This window comes from Leopardus geoffroyi, chromosome A2, assembly GCF_018350155.1.
Source record: "Leopardus geoffroyi isolate Oge1 chromosome A2, O.geoffroyi_Oge1_pat1.0, whole genome shotgun sequence".
In the NCBI taxonomy this organism is placed as follows: Eukaryota; Metazoa; Chordata; class Mammalia; order Carnivora; family Felidae; genus Leopardus; species Leopardus geoffroyi.
Window position 1 is genome coordinate 122,572,997 of NC_059331.1, and position 27,403 is coordinate 122,600,399.

At 56.5% G+C, this 27,403-nt stretch overlaps 1 protein-coding gene across 3 annotated transcripts in view; it reads left to right on the forward strand.

Annotated features, from left to right (window-relative positions):
* The window catches only part of MINDY4 (MINDY lysine 48 deubiquitinase 4), a 108,181-nt gene that overhangs the window by 75,289 nt on the left and 5,489 nt on the right, over positions 1-27,403 (forward strand). For 2 of the 3 annotated variants that reach the window (XM_045495219.1, XM_045495221.1), the window contains exons 13-17: positions 254-321; positions 12,870-12,933; positions 16,022-16,183; positions 22,284-22,464; positions 22,997-23,069. In XM_045495219.1, the coding sequence (XP_045351175.1) occupies positions 254-321; positions 12,870-12,933; positions 16,022-16,183; positions 22,284-22,464; positions 22,997-23,069 (548 nt within the window). Of the gene's footprint in view, positions 1-253; positions 322-12,869; positions 12,934-16,021; positions 16,236-22,283; positions 22,465-22,996; positions 23,070-27,403 lie in introns of those variants that run through there. The other variant, XM_045495222.1, reaches the window with a different exon arrangement.

Genomic DNA, 27,403 nt, shown 5'->3' on the forward strand with positions numbered 1-27,403 from the left:
TGTATTGTGAACTTCTGGGACTCGGCCGTCATTGGTATGCACCTTGGCGGCCACTGCGTCTGCCCCCATTGTCACTCAGGCTGGTGTGCTCCCCATCGTTTAGGGGGCCTGCCATGGAGCCACCTGGTGACCTCTGGGACCCGGCTGGGGCAGCTGGCTCAGGGTCAGGCTGCTCCCTAGGTGTGGCCCCCAAGGAGGTGAGAAGAAGAGGGTGCAGACTTGGTGGGTGTTCATTCCTTTCTCCTCTTCCCAGTTTGAAGCGGGTCCCTACGGATGCATCCTGCTCGCCCTGTCTGCCATCCTGTCCAGGTCCACGGAGCTGTGAGTGTCTTCCTCCCTCAAACCCCCAGGCAGGGCTTGTCTGTCTTGTTCGCTGCTGCCTCACCCCCACCCCCGAGAAGCCCAGGACCAAGCTTGGTGCATAGCAGGCATGTCGTGAGCATAGTCAAGAGGATGAGGGAAATAGTAGAACAGGGGATGGTCGGCTGGTGGAGGAGAGAGAGCAGTTATATGCTACGTACATGTGTGTTCAGAGCTACCTTCTAGGTCTCCCCACGTGTGCTGGGGCTGCCTGGAGGGACTCCCACCCAAACAGCTAACAGTGCCGCTGGGTCCCCTGTGGGACTGCGGTGGGCGCATACTTCAGCACATGTGGACTCCCCTGGGACGTGGATGGGGATGGGCAGTTGAGACGGAGGTCTGGGAAAGGACTGAGGGCCTCCATGAACTCAGGACGGGGGCTCACCGTAGGCCGTGGCAGTCTGAAAGCTGCAAGGTCTGGGTCCAGGGCCAGCCCTGAGGACACGGGTAGGTGGGTACCCGGGGGCCCTGGAAGTGGAGGACTTCAGTTCCGTGTACCCTTATCAAATGTGGCCGCCCGGCTGCCCGAGAGCTGGAGTTTCTCCATCATGTCCATTCTCCATGAGCTTTCTAGACCTCTAATCCGTATTTGTCATCTGTGCATTATGTCACCAGGGAGGGGAGCAGATTAACAGCACATTAACAGTTTTGTAAAGTGCAATCGATTACTCCTTCCTTTTCCAAGTAGAAAGCAGACTCCAGAGGCCATGGAGACCCAGGGAATGAATTTTCATTTTGTGGGGTGCTTGCTGTGGGGGATGATTTGGGAACAACCCCATGCAGGTGGGCCTTGGGGAGTGGAGAGGTAGAAAGAGTAGCCATGTGGTGCCCAGGCTGGGGAGGCCCTGGCAGAAGGAGACACTTGCTCCTGGTGGCCGGGCCGGGCCAGGGCCTGTCCCGTGCCCCGCAGGCTCTGGCTTGGGTAGGAGGAGGACGCGGGGGCTCTGTGGCCTCATGCTGCCGGCCTGCCTGCTGCTTGCTGCTACTGACCTTATTAAATGTGGTGCACACACAGATTTTCTAATGGCATTTTTCTTCTAATCCTGCCATAATGATACGATTCATTCCTGGCCCGGGCTCATGTGCACCAGAGACCATAAGCCACACTGTCTTCTCCCCAGGCGCAAGTTTGCTAATCCCTGCCTGACCACGTTGGGTGGGGGTCTCTGGGTATGTGGGTGAGACCCCTGAGCTACCTGAGGGGAAGCTGGGCTCTCAGGAGGCCCATGCCTGGTGACATCTGGCTGTGTGATCTCCTGGGCCTCAGTCTCTCCACCTGTACAGGGAACCATCCGGCTCTGAAGGTCTAGGACTCTGTGATCAGGGTGCCTCTGCTCTGGTCACTGGGGCAGCTGCTAACGGTCTTGCTCACCAGCCTGGGTGTGCTCCTGCAGGGAGTGGCTCTGGAGGCCTTCTCCATGCGCACGGGCCTTCACCCCCCATAGCCAGGCTACTCTTCATTGTTGTCCAGAGCCGGGAGGACTTGGGCTGTGTCTGTCCCCTCCCTGCCCCATCCAACCAAGCCAGGCAGGGCTGAGTCCCCGCCCAGGCTCTGGCTCCTTGGGGGCATCTGTGTGAGGCATGGCTGCCCTGCTGGACCCGCATGGCCTCATGCTACCAGGCCTGACGTCTTAGCTCTGCCATGTCCCTCCTCTCCACTGCACACACAGATGCACACATGCAGATGCACACACACACAGATACACAGAGATACAGACACAGAGACACACGGATGCACACAGACACATGCACACATATAGATATACACAGACATATACACACACAGATATACATACATATACACACACAGAGATGCACAGAGATACACAGACACATACACACAGATATACATACATATGCACACAGACACACAGGCACAGAGACCCATAAGATCCGTCTGGAGTCCCCTCCTTCCCGTTGCTCTCAGGGCAGAGGAAGGAGTAAAAGTATGTTGAGACCATCTCCCTCCCACTCAGGGCTCCTGAGGACCTTCCCTGGTAGAGATCTGCTTTAGCGTTCTATCCGGCAGGCACTGGGGGGGCTCGTCTTATCCTGGGCCTCCCCTTCCCTTCCAAGAAGACAGCATGGAAGATATTCTCAGCAGCAGCAGGAACGATGGTGACCGACACCTAGTAAGCTTCCTGGGTGCCCAATCCTTTGCTGCAACGTGTTACACAGCACACTTGTTTCCCGCCCCTGGCAGCCCTGTTAGGTGGCACTAATGACTCCTGTCAGCATCGCTGTCTTTCAGGTGAAGAAACGAGACCTGCCCCAAGCTCACACAGCTTAGCCCAGACAGCCTGGGCCCGGACAGGACTCTTTGGGTTTTCTGTTTAAGGAACTTGGGAGTCAAACAGACTTGATTTCAGGCCTGACTCTATCCTCCTTTGCACCTGAGTTTCTCACTCTCTGAAAGGGGGATGCTAATTCCTGCTTCACGAGATTAAATAAAGATTTATATGTTGAGCGCTTGGCTCGGCTCCCGGTGGGTAGCCCGCTTGGATAACGGCCGCTGCCGGCGTGGCCCTGTCACAGCTGCGCTCAGAGGCATCTCGTGCCCCATCCTGTCCGTCTTGCCCTCAGTCTTGGCCCCGTGCCTGGTGGTGCACACATGGCCGCGGGGAGGCCCTGCGAGTGGTGATGGGTCCACCTGCGGTGGTGCCCACCCTGGCAGGCACTTCCTGAGCTGCCCGGGGCCTCTCTGGGTGCTGTGTGCTGTTGCTCAGAGCGGGCAAGAGAAGTGGAGGCGGGAGAACCAGTCCCTGCCTGGGAGGGTGTCAACCAAAGATGTGCTCGAGAAGACACTCGGCTGTCTCTTATCTGTTCAAGCTCAAAACCGCTTTTAGAGAGACTGTCTGAGGGCTTCGGGTGGGGAGTGGGGCAGGCTTTGGGTACAGGGCTGCTGGCGACATCATGGAGTGGAGCCGGCCATTCCTTCTCGCGGTCTGGGGGACTTTCTAAAAGGGGTGGCAAGTGTATGGAGGAAAGACAGGACTGATGGTGAGGAGGAGAAGAGCCCCTCGAAATGGTGCCCAGATCCTGTGAGAGAGTCACGCTGACATTATTTGAAATAGCACGTTAGCATTGCTGGCATTTTCTGGGCTCCTCTGAAGAAGCTATTAGAAGGGGGAGCTCCTCCATTGGTCTAGGCCCCTTACGTCTCAGTCACACGCTCCAGCGGTGCTTCCCCAGCTCCCCAGAGCCTCTGATCCCCGTTCTCAGGAGGGATGCCACACCTGGCTGGAGGTTTGCTGGGATTCACTTAGCAGTGATAACGGTCCTGGGATTATGAAAGGCCACCCCATCCTGGCCTGCCGCAGGGGCTAGCAACTTGCAAAGGCCTTTCTCTGTGGACCCTTGGGCACACGGGGGCGGATGTCATCCAGCATGGGCTCCATTTGTCAGGCTGAGCTGACAGGCTTGTCCCGGGTGGCCCAGTGGGTGACGGCTCCCATGACAGCATCCCACTCATTGGCTGCCGATGTAGCTTCGGAACACCTGAGTCCCCACCTCTGCTCTGTGCCAGCACGTTTATGGCTGACCCAGCCTGTGCCTTAGGCCTGGGGGGGGGGGGGGGGGAGCAACTAGAGCTGCTTAAATTCTTTCTATTGTGAACGTGACATCTGACTGTTTTCCAAATACACTGTATCCCCAGGCTCACTATGAAAAGCAGATGTAGCCAGGACTGTTTTGAGTAGAGCCCGGGGGAGGGAGGGTGAAGGGGGTGGGGAGGCCGAGATCCCTGCCTGCCCCTCCCAGTCTCCAGCCTGGCCCCAGGAGACCCCTGTTTGGAGAAGCCCCAGCTCTGCATACAAAGCTTAACAGCAGTAGGACCAGACCATCCCTGAGGGCCTTCCTGCTCTGGGGTTCAGATTCAGCATTGCCAAACCCTTTGATGCCATTTCAGGGTGATCTGTTATCACTTTGGGTAGTTGAAAACCTGTCCTGGTAGCCCAGATAGGGCAGTCTCTCAGATCACGTGCTGTGCAGCTGAGGAGGAGTGGACTGTGGGGCTGGGAGTCACCCACTCTTTACAAACACAGTGTGCATTTGTGGTCCTGTGTGTGTGCATGAGGGCTCTGTGAGGTTGTGGGGCTGGGTGTGAGGTGATGTGGGTGCTGGTGGCTATGAAGGTCACACGGCCGCCCCTCCCTCCTAGCAAGGGTCTCAGACTCATGCCTGATGTCCAGGGACAGGCCTTGCACCCAAGTCAGTGCCTTCTGTCCATGGGCTGTTGCCAGCTCTGGGTGGGGCCAGGGTGAGGGCACCAAGGGCAGATGTACACGCAGCCCGGCACAGCCTGGTCACTTCTCCCTCAGAGGCTGAAAGAATAGTAGCGAAGCTGGCCTTTGAGTTTTGTTTACCAGGGCTCACTGCAAAACCCTGTGAAGGTTTTATTTTTTTCCACTTGATTTCAAGCCATCTGTTTTCCTTCCTAAGATCTTGAGTTGCTTACAGTAAATCTGTACAGGCTTTCATGCTTACCTAGCTCCACCGGTTTCCAAACCACACAGCCTAGAACTTTCCCCAGCATGCTCTCTCGAGTCCCAAAGATGCTCAGGGCCCTAGGGTCCTGGCTGGCTCAGAGCCAGACCTGCACAGTGCGGTGCGAGGGTGCTCCGGCCCCCAGGGAGCCAGCAGTGAGCCAGGGCCTGGCATAGGGGAGGGCCCCGGAGATACCCACGGGGTGGCTTACGCTTGGGTGGTGGTGGGGGGGAAACAACTGTGAAGAGACCCTTTTCATGCCTCAGACCCTTGGCATTCGCTACAGGGGCAACTTGGGCCGTCCAAAGGCAGTCTTGGAAGTCCAAAATAGGCAGTAGTTTGTCATGTGCTGAAGTAATTTTTAACAGCGCCAGCCAGGCATCACGGTGAGGGGTAGCAGCCACACCATGGTGGCTTTGTTGCTCTTTGTAACTTTCTCCAGGAGAGGAAAAATAACAGCACCTTTTCTTTCTTTGTGGAAATAGCCCTGAAATGAAAGCCAACCGTGAGTGTTGGTAATGCGAAGGCGAGTGATGGAAACTTGATTCTTAGCCAGTGTAAGCAGAAAACAGCGCTGCTAATTGATTCATATCAAAAGCCCAGGGCTTTAAGAGTAGCTGGATCCAGGAACCAGACGGTGTCTTTGGGACATCGCGTCCCTCCTTCTGTCCTGTCACACTTCTTCCCTCTGTCTTGTCTGTGTCCTCAGGAGGGCCCTGCTGTGTGGTGGGCTCTGGTGGGCCCAGCGGAGAGGAGGCCCTCTCCCCAGCACTCCTCAGCCCTGCCGGCAGCCATGACCCCATTCCTGACACCTATGGTGGCCGGCCTGGGCTCTATCCGTCATGGGGGCCCAGAAGTTAGGCAGAACCCACAGAGGTGTACCACGCTGGCTGGGAAAGGGATGCACTGGATTTTGGGACGTGTCAAGGAACAGGAGGGGAGATGTGAGTTTGGGGGCGGGTCAGACCTGGGCTTTAATGGAGGCCCCCACTGGTTCCTCTCAGAAATGAAGAAAAGAAAGGACAACGTTTCCAGATCCAGCAGAACTCACTGAGTCAGAGACCACCTTCGCAGTGGGTGGGCTTGTGGCATAAGGATTTGAGCAGTGGGCTATTCTTGTTGAGAATCCCAGGCTTGGTGGTCCCAGATGTGCTATTGTGATGGGAGGGGGTAGATGGGATACCCCTCAGGTTCTTCCTCCACCCTCCCGCTGCACCCGCCTGGACTCCTCCAGCCCAGAATAATGTACTGCACACAGAACCACCCAGACCAGGCGCCCCGACCTCACACAGATAGCAACTGCTCTGTGCACCTTGAACAAAGCCCTTGGCCTCCCTCACCTGGGTCTCCCACATGCAGCATGAGAGACCCGACATGGTGGCTAAGGGCCCTGCCTACCCGACATGCCAACATCTTTTGCATATAGCTAGGGAACAGGAAGAGAGGGACTTCCTCATCGAACTCCAAGTCAGCTTAACCTTGATTCAGATTAGGGCAGAGGCCATGCTAGTGAGCTCTTTTAGCACATGTGTCTGAAGAGGCCAAGGTGATGCGCGGCAGATAGACCCAAAGGGCTGTGGGTACCTTTGGCGTTGGAAATAGGAGACCCTCCACTCAGACCCCACTTCCTTACGCTGACCCTCCTTCCTCTCTCTGGCCACCTGCTCCTGTGTCCCCTCCATAGTGGACCAGAGCCGTGTCCTGTAGATCTCACTGGCTCCCTCTGGGGGCCCTGTGAAGCCCTCTCGTCACATGGAAGGCAGGGGCTAGAGACCCAGCCTCACTGGAGGTGGAGGAGAAAGAGGTCCTCATTGTCACCTTGGGCTTTTGGGGCTTGCAGTAACCCAAGGGGGCAGGCCCAGAGGCCTGAGGCCATTATCCCATTTTACAGATGTGGGAACCAAGGATCTAAGATTTTAGGGCAGGTTGGTGGCAAGCTGACACCATCCTTGAGTGTCCTGGCTTCCAGGCTAAGACCCTGTGCCCGCATCCCCATCTGGACTGGGGGAGGAGTGACAGGCACTGCCCCAGTGTGTCTGCCGACTTAGAAGGAGAAGTGGGAACTGAGACCCCCAAGTAGGCCCATACCAACCCAGAAGCGGTCCAACAGCTTCATTCTCCATTTAATTTCAGCCAGCATAGTCTGGGCAAAGCAAGCCTGGTTCCAGGCTGCTAGGGCGGCAAGTCACGGCTGGTGAGTGCCAGTGGGGTGTGGCTGAGGGCAGGAGGTCTGCCCATGGGCACTGAGTCTCCCATGGCAGAGGAGGGCGACTAAGCCCAGACCCCACTGGACTTAGTGGCGGAGCCGAGAGAATGTCCTGACATTCTGTGCATCTGGCACTCCTACCCATTCACCTAAGAGCTATACCTCCATGTTCCTCAAAGGGCTTGGGTGTCCAGATAAAGAGCATGGGCCTCAGGAGGAGGGAGAAGCAATTAACTTTTTGGAAGAATCTTCTGTTCCAGGCCAACCTTGGCTGCTTGGGTGGGAAGCTTCCTTCCGCCTGCCTCTGCGCATCTCCTGGGATTCAGCTTCTGGAGCCTATTCCGTCAGGGCCTTCCTTAGAGCTTCTCCTGGGGTGGGTGTGGGCCAGGCTCACATAATTTAGGGCCCATTTGCTGTGCATCTGCAGAGTTAGAGCCTGGGTGCCAGGTGGGGGAGGGGGGCAGATGGACACAACATAACCCTGGCCCTCAAAGTCCTTCTGCCAGGAGGGACAAACCAGGTGCAGGAAAAGCATTGGCGAGTGCTCTTAGGAAAGGGCCAGCTGCGGAGAGATGGGGCACATCTGTCCTGGGACGAGGGAGCTATCTTTATGGAGGAGGTGACATTTAGCAGGGCTCTGAGGGATATGTGGGAAGGGTTTTGGCAGGCAATGAGAACAAAGCAGGCAAAGGCCAGTGGTGGGGTTTGCAGAGAACAATTGCATAAGGTCTGGTTGGAAAGGATGGTGCCAGCACGTGGGGAGAGGTCTAGTGGGTGGTGAGGCGGAAGGCAGCTTGGGAAGGGCCTGGACACCTCTGCTTTCCCTTCCTTCCGGCTCCTTTCTCTCCACCCGTGCACCTTGGCCCTTCCTCTGCAGGGCCCTGCCTGGAGAGGGGAAATAACAGCCACCCCCTCCAACTTGTAGGGCTCTCTGCAGTGTGCAAGGCCCTTTTATGGCCTTGACCCTTATGGAAACAACTCTTTGATGTGCGTATTGTTGTCCCCGGCAGGGGATGACACAGAAAGCCATTTGCTGAAGGTCACACAGTGCACCTGACAGCCAGGTGTCCTGCCTCATCGCCCACTCCCTGCAGGCCTTCCTGGGAAAATAGTCAACATCCACTCTACCCAAATCCTTGTTAGATATTCGTAGCTAAATTTTGACCGCTTGCAAGCCTCCATGTATTCTGGGTTCTTGGCCGCGATACGAATAGTTGAGGTTACTGGAATCGTGACCTCTCGGTCATTGTGTTTTTAGTTGTTGTTATTATTGTTGTTATCGTAGGAAAAAGGAAGTGACATTTACCAAATGCCAGATGCTTTATATAGTTCATGTCCTTCAGTTTTCACAGCAATCTGTGGTAGAGGGAGGCACCGTCCCACCCCTCCTGCTGGGGGAACCAGCCTCGGAGAGGGGACAGCCAAGAAGTGGCAGTGACTGGATTTGAATCCAGGGCCCCCTGACCTCAGAGCCCAGGTTCTCTTAGTTGCTCCACAGCTGCCCTTCTCCCTACTGATTTGTCCTCAAAAGTCAACAGAATTCTCAGGGGAGGGGGCGGAGTGGGGTGTGGTGGTGGCCCTGGGGCCTGGCGCCACCTTGGGGTCAGGTGGAGGGGAGGTGTCTGGCCTGACCCTCCTGAGTTAATTACCACCCATTTTAGGCTTGATGTTTTAAACATCAGAGTCATGAACCAGACAATTTCACATCCCAGAAGGTCCCTAGAGACCCCTTGTTCCAGTCCTCTGGTTTTATAAGTGAAGACACAGGCTGAGAGAGAGGCAGGGACTTGCCTGAGGTCACTCAGCCAGTCTGAGGCCGAGCTGGCCACGACTCCACCTCGCAGACATTGATTTTAGGTGAGTGGCTTTGACTATAGACTGGAACCGTGTCTCTAGGCCACTTAGACATATTTCTGCTTATTCGGAAACTTCTGTACAAGATCCTCAGGTTCACGTGTTCAGATGCATGTTGGGGAGGTTGTAGGGTGACGGGACAAGCCATGCCCCAGTCAGGGAGGGTGGGACCAGGAGTGGGGCTTGAAGGCTCCCGGATCTGCCTGGAGCTGGCCCGCCAGGCTGACCATCCCATGTTCCAGGCCACAGGGGACACTGTGTGACATTGGCACTGGGGACACAGTCCTGGCCTGCTGACTGCCTGTGTGACCACAAGACCGCAAGTCCCTTCTCCTTTCTGGTTCTCTAGTTTCCCCCTTAGAAAGATGGAGATGGGGGCCTTTGCTCTTCTGGCCTCATGAGGCTTCAGAGAGGATGGTGTCTTTGAGGGAGATGACAGATTCTGCAGGTTCAAGGCTCAAGCATTGTAAGCTGCTCAGTGGCAGAACCTCTGTCCCTTTGAGATGTGTGACAAGGAATGACTGGGAGGAGGCAGCAGAGCCCCAGCCCAGCTTTGGGGGCTGAATCTGGGCTGGCCTCTGTCACTAGCTCTGGTCCACTTGTGTTCTTTTGCTAGGCATCTATTTTTCCATCTGCACAGTGCTGAGCCCGGAGGGCCCTGCCAGCCCTGGTGTCCTCTTCGTTCTGTTTCTGGGTACAGTGCATTGTCTCTGGGACCTCTCAATGGGGGCACAGCTGGGCGAAGTGGTCCTTGCTGGCATCCCAGGAAGAGATCTCTCTTCCCCTTCCTCCGGATACCTCTGAGGGGGGCCGTCACTCCGACCGCGGGTCCAGGGTCTTGCCCTCTGCTCCCAGAACGCTGAAGAGGTCAGTGGTAGGGCAGTTAGGGCTGAGCGCCTCCTCCTAAGGTTCCCTGCCCTGGGCAAGTCCATTCAGGCTTCTCCTACACGGTGCTTCTTGGAATCCAGAACCCAGGTAGGCTCCTCCCTGAAGGGGCCCCCAGTGCGCAACAGCCTCAGGGGGCAGACTTCATCAAGCCCTGGCTTCTCCCTGCTCCTGGCACCTGTGTCCCCAGGCTGTGCAGGATTACTTTAGGGCCCAGCGTTTGTCCAGTCCTCAGGTAGCCTGTGGAAGGGACAGCCTGCCTATTAGACTGGAATGGTTATCAATCCCACGGAAGGGCTCATTGTTGCTTGTGGCTCAGAAGCCCAGAAAGTGTGGGAGCCTCAGAGCTCAGGCAGCCCCTCCTTTGATTCAGCCCCTGCTCCCAGGACACTGCATGCTTTGGACACCTGGGGGTACCCCAGAGGGGCCCCAGAGGCTAGGAGAAGGAGAAGGATGGGATGCTTTCGGAGTAGCTCATGTATTTGGCTTCTGCCTAGAAGATGTCACTGGAAGAGAGAACTCTGAGTCTAAACAGATGTTGGGGACCACTTGTGTTAGTTTGCTAGAGCTGCTGTAACAAAATGCCACAGCCTGGGTGGCTTAAAGAGTAGGAACTCACAGCTCTGGAATCTGGAAGTTCAAGATCAAAGCGTGAGCAGGGATGGTTTCCTCTGAGGCCTCTCGCCTGGGCCTGTAGGTGGCTGCCACCTTCTGTGTCCTCACGTGGTGTTTTCCCTGCCAGGATGCATCCCTGGTGTCCCTCTGTGTGTCCAAGTTTCCTCTTCGTGAAAGGACACCAGTCGGTTTGGGTCAGGGCCCACGCTAATGGGCTCAGTGAACTTAAATCACTCCTTTGAAGGCCCTGTCTCCAAATACAGCCACATTCTCAGGTACTGGGGTCAGGGATTCAACATATGAATTGGGGGGGGGGGGGTGCGGGGCACAGTTCAGCCCATGACACCATTCATCTGGTGCATGCAAGTCCCTTATGTCACAGAAGGGGATACCGAGGCTGGAGAGGAGAGGTTTGCCACCACACCGCAGGCCGGGGCTGGAACTCGGGCCTGGTGATGGCCCTGCCCTTTGAATTGCCCTGTCTCTGGGCAGAGCAGAAGCCGTTTTTCCTTTGCTCAAGGACTCCTGACACTCAGCTCTCCAGGGATTTCCCCTAGAGGGAGGTCTGGGCATCTAGATTTGCCAAAGTTGTAAATCTCTTAAGCCCTAAGCTGCTCCCTGGCGTCTCCTGAACGCCCTAATGTGAAATGCAGACGTTCCTCCCTTTCAAGCTCCGTGCTCACTCCTGAATTTCCCATCGTGTTTGCACCTAAGGATGCAATTACCATTTCCTCCCATTGTCCTTTCCGCCTGTACCCCTGTGCTCAGCTGACGCAGGCTCTCAGACCCGCTGGGTGAGCACGAGGCTGTGAGATTATGAAGATCAGACCGCTTCTGAAAGCTTCAGGCTGGCTTGGGGCCAGCGATGCTTATCGGTCCACCCAGGGCTCCTTTGAGGTTATTTTCTTCTCTTCAGAAGATGCCCGTATATGCTGCAGAGAGCGTTTCCATCAATTCTTCTGCCTGAGCTAGCGCCAGTCGAGCGCTGCCCGCGGCCATTTGGCGCCCCAGCCTGCTCCTTCCCGGGCCTGCTGGGCTGTCTCTGGTGGGTGAGCCTCCCTGGCCGTTCCCAGGACCCCCAGGCCTCCGTGCTTCTCCGCTGGGCCCCTGCAGGGCCAACCCCAGCCCATCTGCCCATGCGGACCGCAAAGCATCCCCATTTGGCCACGGTTATTAAAAACCACAAGAAAGCGTTTTCTCCTACAAAGGTCATGGAGCTTGAGTTTCTAGACTCGTTTGGGAAAGATACAGGGGCCAGAGTGGTTTAGGTTTGTGGACTTTCGGCAGATCTTAGATTTAAAGCATAAAATTGAGACCAGGTTTCTCTTCTCTTGCACTAAAAGGGAAAACAAACATCGCGATTGCTGAGCCCTTTCCTCTGGGCGGTCTGTCTGTGGTCTCTTTGGGGTGGGGCCGGAGGAGGCAGGCCGGGCCGCGGGCATGGTGCTGGGCTGGCAGCAAGCCCCGGGGCCTGTGCAGCAGCCTCGTGTCACCCCCAGCGATGCCGTGCTGGGACTTTCCATGCCTGTAAAATATAGTCATCCTTGCTTCACCGGGGACGAGGCTGAAATTAGCATCCCCGGACACGTTCCATAGATGACGGCTCCTTTCCTCTTTGCTCATCTGCGGTTCTGGTGGACAATGACAGTCTTCTGGAGGATTTAGGTGGGGGTAGGTGAAAGGAATTGTGTCCTAGTGGTGGGCTTTCTAGATGGCAGGAGAGCTTTGAGATTCATGGAGGGGTGGGGTTGCCTCCTGGTGCTGGCCCCGCGTATGACAGAGTCACTGCTGACAATGACACCTGGTTTCCAGCTCCTTACAGCCCTAGAAGTCGGTTTCTTTCAGTTCGAGGGATGTGTTTCAGCAAAGGGGCTTTTCACCTCCTGCCTTTTAGGGGCCCCCTTCTGAGGGTAGAGCCACTGTGGTAACCTGGGGTCAGGGGAGCACAGGCCTCCAAGACTGGCTTCTGGGTCCTCCACCAGCTCCATAGCCCATGGCCAAGTGCCCCGGGCAAGTCAGTATTCTCAAAGCCTTGGTCTGCTCTTGGGGTTGGAGGAATAATGGTAGTATGGGGTACAGGGTCTGTGCCCAGGCGGTGGCAGTTACTGTCTCAGGACTCAAGCAGGCATTAGAGACTGTTGCTGCCACTGAACAGACTCGCAGACAGATGTCCAGAGATGGACCGGGATGTCCCTGCCCCCACTGTTAGTAAGCAACAGTTGGGATCTGAAAGCAGGACGCTGGATTCCAATTGCAGGGGCCTTTCTGCCGTGTCACTCCTCTGTCGCCATTCTCCGTGTCGGCAGTGGCCCTGGTGAAGCCAGCGTGGAGGCCGCTGCCCAGAGCAGAGTGAGTGTGAACTGAGGAGTCCTGGCTTCCCCCCAGACCCGGGGCTCACCCGGTGAAGCTTGCCCAGGAGCGTCAGGCAGACGCATCCTAATACCATCCCTTCTGTGTTTTCCAGGGTTCGCCAGGACTTCGACGTCCCCACCAGCCACCTGATTGGAGCACATGGATACTGCACCCAGGTTGGGGGTGCAGTGGGGCGCCGGGCAGCTGGGTGCTTCTTTTCCTCCCTCCTCCCTTCTTTCTTTGCCCGTGCCAGCTCCCCTCCTCCCCCCACCTCCCCCCTCCCCCAAGCAGCTCTCATGTGCCAGCCTCTTTTGGGCTTCACTGTCATGGAGACCTAGAAAGGCCACTCAGTTCAGCTTCCACTTCTGGAGAGCTTGCTGCACCAGACCTGTGTGCTTGGCACTGCAGGGGTGCAAGAGAGGCTGAGGACACAGCCAGGCGCTGCATAGCCCAGAGCCCCAGCCAGAGCCCCGGGGGCATAACGGGGGCTCTGGGCCAGCTGGGGAGATGTGGGGCATGGCACCCTTTCTGTTTGCACAGGACATCGTCCTGGCAATAACCCTCCCCTCTGCAGCCTCACAAAGGGGCCCTCGGGGGGCCTGATGGAGCAGGGGGTCCCTTAGCACAGTTGCTTATCATCGATCCTCCCAGATGTGCGGTGATACCGGAGAAGAGATCTGTTCGTGATCCTTTCAGTGAGCATCAGGACTGGGAGCTAGATGTTATTCCTGGCTCCCGTCTGTGCCTTTCTCGGCATGGCCAGGCCTCCCAGAGTGGCCCCCGGGCCATCGTTATATCTGCTCCTCGACGCACACGGGAACAGCATGTGTAGCACAGACAGGCTGGGCAGAATTGCTCAGGCCCAAACGAGGACCTTGTCCCGACGGTCCTGGCTCACTTGTGCCATCTCTGCAAACACCTGGGTACTGTGCAGGGGCCAGCTCCAGAGCTGCAGTTTGTGCCGGCGACCTGAGGGACTATGGGGTTGACTGATGCCCACCTTCCTAGAGAAAGGCCTCAGGGTAAGTGGCCGTCCGGGATGGCCCAGTGCCCCCTCTGGGTGCCTGCCTTCTCTGTGGGAGCTTCCCCCTCAGCAGGGAAAGAGAGATGTGACCAAGGGTGGGCACTCAAGCAGAGCGCAGAGGATGCCAGACCAGAATCTCTGGCTAGTTCTGAGCTGTGTTCACGGTTTCACACACAAATGAGCTGGGCTGATTTTCTTCCCCTCCCCAAGCCTCAGTTTACTCATTTGTAGTATGAGGAGTTTGGATTAGACCAGTGCTTCTTAAACTCTGATGTGTATATGAGCCCCGCCCCAGGAGGCTTGTTGAAGAGCGGGCTCAGATTCGATGGGTCCAGCCCGGGGTCTGAGGTTCTAAATTTCTAACAGGCTTCCCAGAGCAGGTGATGCTGCTGGTCCACGGACCACACTTTGAGTAGCAAGGGGCTACATGACCACTGAGCTTTGCCACTGCATGATTTTGAGACTTGGGGCAGGGAGCCGTGTGTCGCCCCTTTTCCCTCATTTCAAGAGGGGCTTCTGCTCTGAGGAAGGTTGGGCAAAGATGGGGTGCAGGGGCCTTTTACTTCTCCTTGAAAACCAGATGGGAATACTCGAACGCATCTGAAAAAGGCCGTGCCTTTCCTAGCAGCCACTGCCCCTGAGGTACAGTATCTCAGAGCAGACATTTCCTCCAAATTTTTTCTCGTTTCCTCTGCAAGGACACAATGGGGCCCCTTTGCTGTCTGCCTCCAATGGGGTTCGCTCTCTGGCCATCAGAGGGGACGTCTTTTACTGCCACCAGGGCAGGAGTCTTGGTGTTGACGGAGGGATTTACTAACGGGAGCGTGGCTTTTACAGTTCAGGGGAAAACACTCCTGTGAACTCTTACCTCCAAAGTTTATGCTGGGAAAGGACTATTCTGGCCGTTCCCAAGTAGCATGGGGGCAATGGCCGCCTGCTGGCCTTATAGGCACTCCAGAGCAGAGAGGGTGGGTGACGCAGAGAGTCCAGCCTGCCCAGGTGCTGAGGCTGGGCTCACTCAGCTCTTTCTCCAGGGGTGCAGCAGACACTCAGCGGCCGCCCTTCTGGGATCTTTAGCAGCCAGCTGGTACCCTGAGGGTAACAAGTGAGGGGCGAGGGAAGGACACCAGGCAGGGAGCCGGAAAAGGTGGACAGAAGTCCAGCGCTGTCACTAACTAGCCGTGGGGCCTGGGTAAATCCTTTCCCGTCTACGAGTCCCAGTGTCCCCATTCCTCACAGGGGGTTGGACCCCTCGCTGCCTTGCTTAAGGAAGAGCGCTTCCTGCCACCTTGATGCAGGGGACACTGGCTGAAGGAGACTGCTGGAGGAACAGGGCTCCACACGTCCCCGTTTCCCAGTTCTGGGGTCAGCGGGAATGTTGACCTGTTGGCCGTGCGGCACAAGTCGCATGGCTGCTGAACATGTGATGCCACCCTGGCAACGATGGCGGAGACAGAGCCAGAACCCAGACTGGGGCTCCTCGCCTCCACCTCTCTGCTTCTGCCGCCCTCTGCTCTCCCTCCCTGCTCGAAGACCCCACCATCACTGGTGAGCTCCAGATCAGGCCTGGAGCCGAGTTACTGGTGCTGCACACCATTGTCCACTTCCTGCTGCTGATAACGGGCTCTGGTCGTGTAAGATGTTATCATTGGGGGAAGCTGGGTGAAGGGTGCACAGGAACTCTCTGTGCTATTTTTACAAATCCTTCTGAATCTAAAGTTACTTCAAAATAAAAGAAGTTTAGGAAAAAAAATGCCATCCTTCACGACCCCACCCAAGTGTGGCTTCTCCACAAAGTGGCTGTGACTCAGCCATGTGTTCCCATGTGTGCCTGGCCCTGGAGTGTGCCATGCATACGTTTTTATAGCCCTGGTCACATCCTACATTGTGCTTCAGCCGTGCAGGGACACACCCGATCCCCGCTTAGACCGGACACCTGAGGTCATGAGCCATTCTTTCCCTCCGACAGGACACCCCCACTCCCCTGCTGCCACCCAGAGCCGAGGACAGGGTCCTGTGCACAGCTGGCACTCAATGAAAGCCTATGGAGTAAAGATCAATGCGCTCCTAGAATCCCTCAGCTGGGGCCGCTGGCAGCTTTCCCGAGGGCTCGTAGGAACTCAGTCCCAGCCCCCTGTAATTTTGGTCTCTCTCCCTCCTTGCTTGCCTTCCTCTTCCACCCCTTTTCTCTTGTTCCCGACCTCCCCTGGACAAACCCTCCCTCTTTCTTTAATCTGCAGGAACTTGTCAATCTGCTCCTGACCGGGAAAGCGGTGTCCAATGTTTTCAACGACGTGGTTGAGCTAGATTCTGGGAACGGGAACATCACACTGCTGAAAGGCATTGCTGCGCGCAGCGACATCGGATTCCTATCTCTGTTTGAGCACTACAACGTGTGCCAGGTACAGGCGGCTCAGGTCTCTGGAGATGGAAGGGCCCAGCTCCCTGGGACGGGTGAGAAGGAAAACAGGGGGGAAGAAGTTCCACTCCAGGTCCCAGAGCTGGTCCAGGCTCAATCACAGCGGGTGTGGAAAGCAGTATAGCTTCACCGCTATCGAGTATAGGCACGTAATTCACCCCCAAAGCCAGCCGATACCATCGTCTGGGAAAGGTTGTTTCAAAGGGACTCCTGGGGATTTATAGTGTGATCGTGGGCCAGAGTGGGCGCAGTTGTCACGCACATGTACACGTGTGTGTACGTGTGGCGGGGGTGGGGGGGCAGGTGTTGGGATGGGGTCTTCTCCGGGGACAGGGGATTTGAGCTCTTCGGCCATGTCGTAGTTTCCCAGGGCTGCCACAACAAAGCACCACAAAGTGGGTGCTTAAAACAGTAGAGATTGTCCGGGAGCAGAAGTTCTCCCCGAAGAAGTCCAAAATCAAGGCGTTGGCAGGGCCGTGTCCCTGCTGAAAGCTACTGAGAGAATCCATCCTCCTCTCTTCTGGCTTTTGCCGTTTTCTGACAACTCTTGGCATTCTTTGGCTTGTGGATTCATCATGCCAATCTCTGCCTGTCGTCATGTGGCCATCTTCTCCCCACGGGCCTCCTCCTTTTCTTAGAAGGAAGGATGTCGGTCATGTTGGGCTAAGGGCCCACTCTACTCCACTAACCTCCGCTTAACTGGTTACATCTACAACAACCCTATTTCCAAATAAGGTCACACTCTGAAGTACTGGGGGCTAGGATCTCAACATACTTTTGTGGAGGGCACAATTCAACCCCTAACAGGCCACCCATGTATTTGCTAGTGTACTAGTGTACTAGTCCCTTTCCCTCCCCTCTCCCTGCAGCCAGGGTCCTGGAAAGGGCTGGGCCCGAGGCAAAGCTGGGCAGGGTAGGGTGACCGTATGTCTATCGGGTGGGCAGGGCCACCGGGCCCTGGGTTCCTGTCTAGCCTACCGCTGGACCTTGTCTGAATATCGGTTTTCGTGTCTTCAGAGAAGACATTGTTCGCTGGTTGATTTTGTGGTGCCCTTCCTGCATGACCACAGGGTCAGGTATCCTGTCCCATTGCTAATGGGCCATGTGGCATGGCTGCACATCCAGATTCCCTCTCTGGGTGACACCCCTTCTCCCACGGACAGGAGGCCAACCTGTGGCTTCCAAAGACTTAGGGAGAAAAGAATGATAGGGCTCCCTCCCTGATTTGCTAGTGTCAGGAGGGAGCCCAGGAATGTGGCCACGTGGCCCATGAGAAGCACCAGGGCCCCTGAGCATCCCTGGGTGGGCTCTGAAAGCATTTAGCCCGAAATTCCATGGGCTGAGAAAGGTAACCTTGGCCAGGCTTGTGGAATCCCCAGGCTTACCATGAGCCCTGGTTTCATTCTTGTGTTGAGGGCGTTGGTCAAAAAGTAAACTATTTTCCTTCGGTCTGTGGAGGATAATTGATGGGAACATCAATTGGGGGTCGTCTTTCCCTTGGAATAAATTGCTGATTGAAGAAATTCAGGCCCTACCAGGATCCGGATTCTTGAATCCACACGGATGCCCCTTTGCTGTTATATGCTTGGCTGAAGCCTGGGGCTCGTATCTCCCTGCAGCAAGGGGGATTTGCTCCTCTGCCTTGAGGCTGCAAGCTCTTTAAGGAAGGCTTTCTCTCCCAGATGGCAGAACTGGGCCTGACTGTCATTCAGCCTGTCCTGGGCTTCTCAGTGCAGCCTCTGGCTGGAAGCTTCTAGGACCCTTACTGAGTATGTGGGGGCTGGAGGGTAGGGAGGTCCTGCCTATTGGTGAGCTTATTAGATGCCCACACCCCGGTATGTCTGGGGGGAAGCAGAAGAAGCTCTGGGCCAAGCACCCCCTGCTGAACTAGCCAGCCTCTTGCCACAGCCCGGCTGTGTTCTGGACCCCCATTGGCTCTCCATGACCCCAGTGGGCTGGTCGTGCCTATCTGACTTGCACCTCATTCTCCCTGTCCTCGAGCTCACAAATGTGGGCTGCACCGCATTGTCGAGCTGTAGTTGGAAGGCCAGCCCTCCTGGCTCATGGTGATTGTGGCAGTGGGGGACTGGCAGTCCAGGAAAGGACAGCATGGGACCAGAAGTTTAACTTTAGTGCTTCTCCCATGCCCTGTAGGGCACGTGCCTTGCTGCCTTCACGAAGGGATCTGAGCAAAGACTGAGCTTGGCGGGGAAGGCTCTGCCGGCTGCAGCCTCCTCCCATTTTCCCCAGCTCTGCAAATAGTACCATCCACTCACTTATTCAACCCCTGGAGCATGGCTGACCCATCACAAGGTCATGTGGCTCCTGCCCTAAGTTGTTTTTCCAGTCCGTCCATTTCTACCATGGTCCAAGCCACCAGTATCGCTGATCTAGACACCAGTGACCCCTCTGGCCCCTGTCCCCACCGCCACCACCCCTCCCCAACCCGCCCCCCCCCCCGCTCTGAGTTCTGTCCCTTCACTGAAGTCAGTGTGATCTTTAGAAGAGCAGATTGAATGACATCATTCTTTTGCTTTCCACCTGTCAGTGGTTTTCCAATCCTCTGACACTGTTCAGGGCTGACTTGTGTCCCCTCACAAGTTGGCACGTTGCAGTCCTAACCTTCAGAGCCTGAGAATGTGACTGGATTTGGAAAGAGGGCTTTTGAGAAGTGATTACGTTAAGATGAGGTCATTAGGGTGGCCCCTAATCCAGTTGACTAGTATCCTCGTAAGAAGAGGGGTTTAGGACATAGACACACACAAGGGCAGAGCACGTGAAGATGCAGGGAGGAGGCGGCCCGCTGCAGGCCCAGGCGAGAGGCCTCCGAGGAAACCAGCCCTGCGACACCCCGAGCTGGTACCTCCGGCCTGCAGGACCGTGAGGAAATAACTGACTGCTGTTGAAGCCACCCAGTCTGTGGCACTTTGTTATGGTGGCCTGAGCAAACTAATGCAGACTGAAATCCCAAACTTCCCACAACTTACAAGACCCTATGAGACTTGCCCCTGCTTTTTCTTCCCTTCACATTTTGACTTAACCGTCACTTCCTAAGGGAAGGCTTTCCTGACCTAACCACTCCATCTAAATAGGGGTCTGCTCTCACAGTCCCCTGCTACCTTGTCATTCTCCACTGTAGAATCTCAATTCTTTCCCGGAGAGGCCTCTTCTTGGTTCAAAGTGTCACATTTCATTGCTTTTGCGATGAAACTTTAAAAAAATTTTTTTTAAAATTATTTTTAATGTTTGTTTATCTTAGAGAGAGAGAGAGAGAGAGAGAGAGAGAGAGCATGCATGAGCAGGGGAGGGGCAGAGAGGGAGACACGGAATCTGAAACAGGCTCCAGGCTCTGAGCTGTCAGCACAGAGCCAGATGCGGGGCTCGAACCCACCAACTGTGAGATCATCACCTGAGCCCAAGTCGGACGCTTAACCAACTGAGCCACCCAGGTGCCCCTTGAGATGCAAACTTTGTGCACATTTGAACATTTCCGAGATTTTGATGCATTAATGCAGTCGATGGTGTGTCAGACTTCAAGTGCCAGCTTGCTTTCTTTCTTAGTGGAACAAAATATAATGGCAACTTCGATGGCATCTTAGATTCAGTGAAATGCAGTGCAGATGTGTCTGGATGATTGTTTGGTTACTGTCTGTCTTCCCCGTTAACCTGGTGAGCCCCGTAAGGACAAGAGGGTTGCTGTTTCCTTCGTTACTGTACCCCCACTGTCGAACGTGGTGCCTAGGACCAGAGTGTGTCAGGTTGAATGACAGTTACCCTTAGAGATGACAGACAGCAACCCTGCCATTAATCAGATGTTGGTTCTTTTGAATCAGGGCTTTTAAACTGGCAGTCCACGGATGGGGGTGGGGCATTCGCTCACCTCACCCTTGCAAAAGATTGAAGAATCCCCCTTTAAAAGTGATTCCTAACTGTGCTGAATGTTCGCTGTACTACGTCTACCCACCAGGAGAAAGCCTCAGACTGTACTGAGGGAAATGTGCCCCCCAGCCTCACTCCTCACCCCAAGCCTTTGGTCAGCTACCTCCAAACCCACAGGAAGTGAATTTCATCTTTGGAAAATGTCACCCACTTGGAAGGGGCTCCTGAATGAGAAAACTCATTTATAAAGTCTCTGGGCAGCTTTTTTGCCTGTAATCTTTTGACCGTTGAATAAATAAATGGCAAGCTGCCCTTTTGTCCCTCTGCTGGAAAATTCAGGGTGGCTGATTATGTAGACGCCTGCCCCCTGGCAGGTTGCATGGTTCTTTTTCCTGCAGTGAATGAGCCGTGAGTCCCCAAGAAGGCTCCCTGTTCGAGGTGATGCCCTTGCCAGAAAAGCCTCTTTTGAGCCTGGAACAGGAGCCAAGTTTGCAGTGGGGTTTAGGCACGTCTGGCCACGTCCTCTAAGGCATCTAATTCCCCCGCATCCACCAAGGAGTGAGCTCTGTAGTCACATTTTAATGTCACAAGGGGCAGGGTGAGAGCCCTACTGGCCAGGTGGGGGTGGGGCGGGACGCTTGGAAAATGGGAAAACGAGTGCATTGTAAAGATCGCCTTCCTACCCTTTGGAGGAGGCGGCTGTTTATGGGCAAGCCTTTCACCAGGGACCTGGTTCAGGGCCTTGTGAGCACAGCCCCCCTTGTCCGAGACACCCCAGCCCAAAGCCAGCTCCCAGGAGGGCTCCAAGAGGCCCCAGGAAGACCGCTCGGCCACTCTTCTGTGACAGGCCAGAGAAAGTATGCCCTTCTCCCCACTGGAAAAATAATTCCCATTCTTTCCTTAATCCGCAGGCTGTGGCTGTAAATACCTGAGCCTGCAAACATCTCCCTGGGGCTGGTGGGGATTAGGCCAGAATCAGCCTGGCCCGTGGTGTGTGCAGAGCTGAATAAACCTGGGCCCTGGGTGGGGGAGAGGTGCCGCTCAAGGGAGTCCCAGGTGACCGGGAGAGAGCACACACAGGGATGGCTGGTCCGAGGGGCAGAGCCAGCCGGGCACCTGAGCAGGACTTTGCGGGGAGCTCTTGCCACTTCTCTGCCCTTTGCTGGTAGAACAGCGGCAGCACTGAGGGTGTAAGGCACGTTCCATCGTATCTGCCTTTCCCGAACACCCCTCTGCCATGGAAGTCTCTGTGGGGAGCTTTCCAGAGGAGTCTCTCATCAAAAGTGCCAGCCCTCATCTTCCCTTTCCCCTGTGTTCTTTCCCAAATGCCCTGCTAGCCCCCGGGTGTCTCCGGACATCGTTCCTGGCATCCCCTCCCTACTCCTCGCCCAGAGGCCCTCTCTCCCTTCCCCCTGGGGCTCTAAGCCCACCTGCCTTCAAGGTAAAGTCCTACCTAGTTGACGATCCATTTCATGCATGAGGACCTTCATTTGTCAAACATTTGCTGATGTTGACCTCGAACCTCTGCCCTTGCTGCTAGGGGTATGTAGTCCAGTGTGCAGGGCAGGCCGGCGCATCGCTGTGAGGCAGTGACGCACTGTAGGAGAGAAGGCGGGTACCTGGGACCTAGTACCTGGTAACCCCCCGCCCGGGAGCTACAAGGAGGTGATTCGTGCTCCCTGCTTGGGTAACGTGGGCGACGCAGGACCCGGCAGGGGAGGACCCGTGTAGCAGTGCTCTAGGTGGTGGACGGTGGGTGCAGAGGCACAGAGGCTCACCATGCTGGCGTGTGGGGGTGCTGGTGAGAGGCTGGTGCGGCTGTGGGCCGGGGGTGTGGAAGAACCGCTTCGGAGGCCATCGTCTGGGGAGGAGAGGCTGGCTGTGAGGGAGTTTTGGAGGCAGGATGGGCACACTGTGAACCAGCGAGGTGTGGGAGAGGAAGTGGCAGGGGTGCCTGGGTTTCCGGCCGGGGTATCTCGCAGGACTGTGTGTGAGGCAAAGGCCCAGAGAGTGCTGGGGTTGGCTCCGGGAGACCAGCTGGTGTCTGGGAGTGGTGCCTGGGCCCCCCAGCGTGGCACGCAGGCCGTGATCCCCAGCAGGGTCTCTCTGAGGCCAGCCCAACCCCGGGGTTGGATGGATGATGCTCAGGCCCTTTCCCTGGTGCTGGCGCAGACATCTCTGTCCGCTCCCTCTGCCTCTTCCAGGTGGGCTGCTTCCTGAAGACTCCGAGGTTCCCCATCTGGGTGGTGTGCAGTGAGAGCCACTTCAGCGTCCTCTTCAGCCTGCATCCGGAGCTCCTGAGGAACTGGAGGGCTGAGAGGCTCTTCGACCTGTACTACTACGACGGCCTGGCCAACCAGCAGGAGCAGATCCGGCTGACCGTCGGTGCGCTGCCCCCCGCTGGCCTGCACCCTCGGGCTTTGCACGTCCCTGGGGCAGAGAATCATGCAGACCCGGGTCTGGACTGGGGGATCAGAGATCGTGTGTTGGCGGGTCCTCCTACAGGAGGGGCCAGAGCTGGGCCTTGAGACACTGATGGCAGTGGGGGGTCTAAAGTGGAGTTGAGGCCACGTAGTAGAGGACCTGGAATACCATGCCGACAAGTTTGGGTTTTATTCTCCAGGTAACGAGGAGCCATGGAAGGTTTTGGAGCAGGAGAGTGATGAGATCAGATGTGTTTTGAGAAAGACTTTTTCTGGTAGCTGAAGGGGGCAGGAGGGTGGGGGTGAAGACTGGAGGTAGGAGGCCATGAGAAGAGTGCTGTGGTTCAGAAGAGAACTGATGGGTGGGAACAAGGGTGGGTCCCATAGAGATGAGAAGTGGGGCAGGTGCCAGAGAGTTGGGTTGTCGGTGCCGACCGTAGGCCGAGCTTGGGTCCTGGGCTGATGAGCGGGCGCCTCTCTCTCCTGCCCCCCAGACACCACCCAGACCATCCCTGAGGACAGAGACAATGACCTCGTCCCACCCCTCGAGCTCTGCATCAGAACCAGGTGAGTCCGGTCTGTCTCTGGCTGTGGAACCTCACCTGAGTGGCTGGGAGGTGTGGTGGTTGGGGGTGGTTGGACCTGTGGGAAGGAGGGTGGGTTTCTGGGTCTCCCCAGCCAGGAGTGTGTGGTGAGGCGGGGCCCCTGCAGAATGGAAGGACACAGTGCCTGGGGCTTGTTTGTATGGAGCGTCTTGTGGACTCTGTGGCCCACATGGAGACGTGTGTGACCTGTGAGGTGACCGGTCTCCAGACAGCTTCTGAGGATGCCCCCATGGCAGGGGTGATGGTATGAGTAGGTGCTTCTTGAGGTAGCCACCACATGTGGCAAGTGCTGTTAGGTCCAACCAAGAGGAAGGACGGGTAGGGGGAGGGGCGGGGATAGGAAGGCGCCAGGTAGGATGGCAAGAGGGCCCAACTCCTCAGTGGCCCCTAGGGTGTAGCTCACAGATGGCTTCCTGTAGCAGCAGCACCCTCGGCATTAGAGAGGAGCAGCCCCAGTCATTCTATTGGTGTGGGTTGGGCGCTCTGAACCCTGGGCCAGGGGCCCTATAGTCTCAGACACAGGGTGGGGGTCCTTGACTCCTCCAGTCCAGCTCAGACTCGGGGTGAGTCGGGGCTCACTTCACTCATGAGCCCACTGGCCAGGCCCCAGGACTGGGAACGGCACTCTGGAGGGCCACCCCCAGCCTCAGGCAGACCCTCCACAAAGCCTTCGGGTAATGACTTGGAGGCCCCGGGGGGCAGTGGGCGGGGGGGGGGGGACAGGGAGGGGAAGAGGAGGCCTGGATTCCAGTGCTTTCCGGGGAAGAGGTAGAACTTGCAAGTGGTGAGCGTTGGGTTCTGGAGTTCGAACCCTGGTCTTTCTGCTTTCCAGCCATGAGCTGTTGGTCTTCCTGTCTGTGCCTCACGCTGTCAGCTGTAAGACAGGGAAAACGGGCGAGCCAAGCGCAGGCTTGTTGTGAAGAACACCTAGCACTTTACCAGGTTTTCCATAAACAGCTCTTACTATTATTATTATTGCCTTAGCGGCCCGGTGTGACCAGTGTGACCTCAGGCAGAACCTCATGTCCCTGACTATGAAATGATTGGGTTGGGATGGAGGACCATGTGGACGATACTGAGGCCCCGTGGCTCTGACCGCCTGAGATCCAGGGGGCTCGCCTGCAGCCTAGGGGTGCTGCCCACCTGCCCGCAAGTGAGCCTTGACTGGAGCCCCATTCCCAGTGGAGACCCCAGAGAGGGGATGCGGGAGATGTTGGGAACCCTCATGACGCCCCATCCATTCGTCTGTCTGTTCATCTGTCCACCTGCCTGCCCACCAAGCCAGGCACAAAGCATTCTTGTGGGGTCATGTGCTGGCTTTTCTTTCGTCGGGAGGATTAAAGGCCCATGCAGGTCGCTTTCCTTTCATGTACAAAGGGCCACTCATTCCAGGTGATGAGAGAAGAGCGGCAGTGGAAAAAGGAGGTGACACTGGCCTTGGCACCCTCTGCAGGACCGGGTGGGAGGCCACGGGGCATCCTTCCTGCAGGTGAGCCTGCCAAGCAGGGCTGTGGACCGCACCCTAGGCACAGGCTCCGCCCACCTCCCCCGCCCTGAGGACCTCCATCTGTCTCTCTATCCTTCCTGGGGTCCAGGCTTGGGGAGCATCACCGGGACCTCTCCAGCTACCCCATCTGGAAAAACTCCTCTTCCCCCAAGAATGGTTCCACTGCAGGACTCACCCAGTACCTCCCATGGGCCCAGCGGTTGGACTTTTCTGGGCTCAGCCCTAGTTGTCCAGTGCTCAACAATAACTCGGAGCTCTGGTCCATCAGGGAGCTCAGGCCAGAGCCATCTGAGTGTGAGCGCGGGCCCAGAGTGCCTCTTCCTCTTCCGTCAGCTGTCCCCTTCTCCCAGGACGCCACCCACCCCAGCTCTAGTGGTGTGCCATGGAACGAAACGGTGAAATGATGAGGAAACGGGGAACACTGCCTGCAGCCAGGAGTGAGCCCTTGGCCTGGGGTGTAAGGTCCAGGCTGAGTCCCTGCCCTTCCCTTTTCTGTCCCTGTTCACTGTCAGGGCATGGGGGTTGGGCAAGGCATCTAGCCGTGTTTCCTAGTCCTTGTCTCAGGTCAAAAATCCCATTTGTGTAGCACACATTGTGTAGCACGCAGCACTGGCCTGGGGACTCTGGTTGGCCCAGACCCTACCCAGCCCCTTGATGGATGTGTGGATCAATGCTCTGACACACCCGTACCCATCTCTGGTTCACCCATTGGGAAGATTTGCTCTAGGGTGTGATCCTCAGGCTTTAGCCGGCATCCCTGGAGGGTGTGATCAGCGGGTCCTACCCCCAGGGGTTCTGGTTCAGGAGATCTAGGTAGGGCCTGGGAATGTGCATATCTGGGGAGTTCCCAGGAATTGCTGGCACTGCTTGCCCCGGACTACACTTTGAGAACTTCTGGTGCCCGGTGAGGGTAGCGCCTATCCCTCCATCGCCCTTCCTGGCTGCCTTGTGAGTCAGATGTCAAGTCAAGTGCTGGCCCTCTAGCACCTGGCTTGCTGTAACACGCTGGCCCAGGGGTCCTTTCTTCCTGACTGTGGGCTGCCCCCTCCCCCTCCCCCTCCCCCAGGTATGAGCATCCATCCTGTGCCTACTGCTTCCCCTGTCACTTGTCCCACCATGGCAGGTCCACCTGGGCAGTTAATGCGGTGAGGTTTTTCCCAGTACTATTCTCAGAGAAGCTGAGTGGGTGAGTGAATGGTGGGAATGCTGGCTTCTTCCCGCCCCCCCCCCCCCCACCACCACCAAGTACCCATCAGATAACATACCACTATAATGGGAAACAGCAGGCCTAGCCTCCTGGAATCCTGTTCCGAGGGGTTGGATTACAAAGTCTTTGCGTCTTGTTTTCATCCCAGATTCTCAAACAGCTCAAAGGGAGAAACTTGGGAAAGTGGCCTTCAAGGTCAGTGAAGACCCTGGGGAGAAAGGGCCCTGTCTCTTGGGGGATGAGCCCTGCTTCCCACAGGAGGTCCCCACCCTGACAGGAAGGGGGTATCTGTGGCGCCATGGCCTGAAGTCAGGCCACGTCTCAGGTCATTACCACAAGAGGGACCAGACCTGTGGGCCCATCACTTCAACTTCATGGAACTTCTGGGCTGGACTCCATGGAAGAAACAGCCGGATAAGACTGGATTCTTGCTCTCAGAGAGTTCACCATTAAATAGAAGTTCATGACCAACCCTGTCCTAATCCAGGGAGAGATGTGCTGGCTACCCTTAAACCCAGCTCTGTTGCCCCATAAGGACCTCTGATGCTCACCCGGGCCAGCACCGAGGACACCACACATCTGGCCCATCTGGCAACTTGCTGAGATCCACAGAAAGGCCCTTGAACACCACCTGATGTGGGCCTTCCTTTCATAGATGGGGGTCTCCAGAGTGGAGGTCTGTGCCCCAGGTCACACCTTGAGTCACAGACAACTCAGGTCCTGGAGCTTAGGCCCGTGCTGTCCCAGCCCTGGGGAAGGTCACAGAGCGGGCAGTGTGATTTCCCGCCACCTGGCTTTGTTGCCACAGCGACATTGCACAAGACCAGACTGTCAGCTTTGCCTTTGGGGAAGAGGATCCTAAGTCGAACTACCCCAGGTCCTGCGCCACCTCTGCTCTCAAGTGTGACTCGCATCCCGGCCTCAGGAGGTCTCCCGTTGCCGCCACTCGTGTCAGGAATGTAGGGTCTGTCCTCCACGCTCCCATTCCCACTGTTCTGTAACCATCTCAGCAAAACCAGACTCATTTATGGTCATTTCCAAACAAGTTGCACAGAGTGACCTCTCGAGCTTCCAGCCTAGCTAGAGCGGGAGAAAATGAAACAGTTGTCAATGGTCCAGAGGAAAGAGGAAAGAACTCATAACCAGGGCCTGGGGCTGGGCCACAGATGTTTCTATTTGGAGGCTCAGACAAGAAATTGAAAATATAATTTCAGTTGGGAACAGTGCCTTCCAGGGGCTGGAGCTGAGTGCCCAACTCCCTCAGCTGTGTCCCCACCTGCCTGGGGGCCTGTGCCAGTCTTCACACCTCCGCGGACGCCCTTCTTGCTCAGGTGCCCTCTTCATAGTGGCTCTCACCCATCAAAGGAGGGTTCCCTGGGTGCTCCCACGGCCCCAGCTGCCCCTTCTGATTCCCTGTCATGCAACCTGCACACACCCTTGCCCATTGTGTCCTTGTGGTTGGGTTCACAGAATACTCAACATCGTGATGCAAGGGAGGAGTACATAATGGGACTCTGGAGACCTCAGTTGAGTCCTGGCTCTGCTGCTGTCACCTTGTGTGACCTCCAGGAGGGTTGGTTCT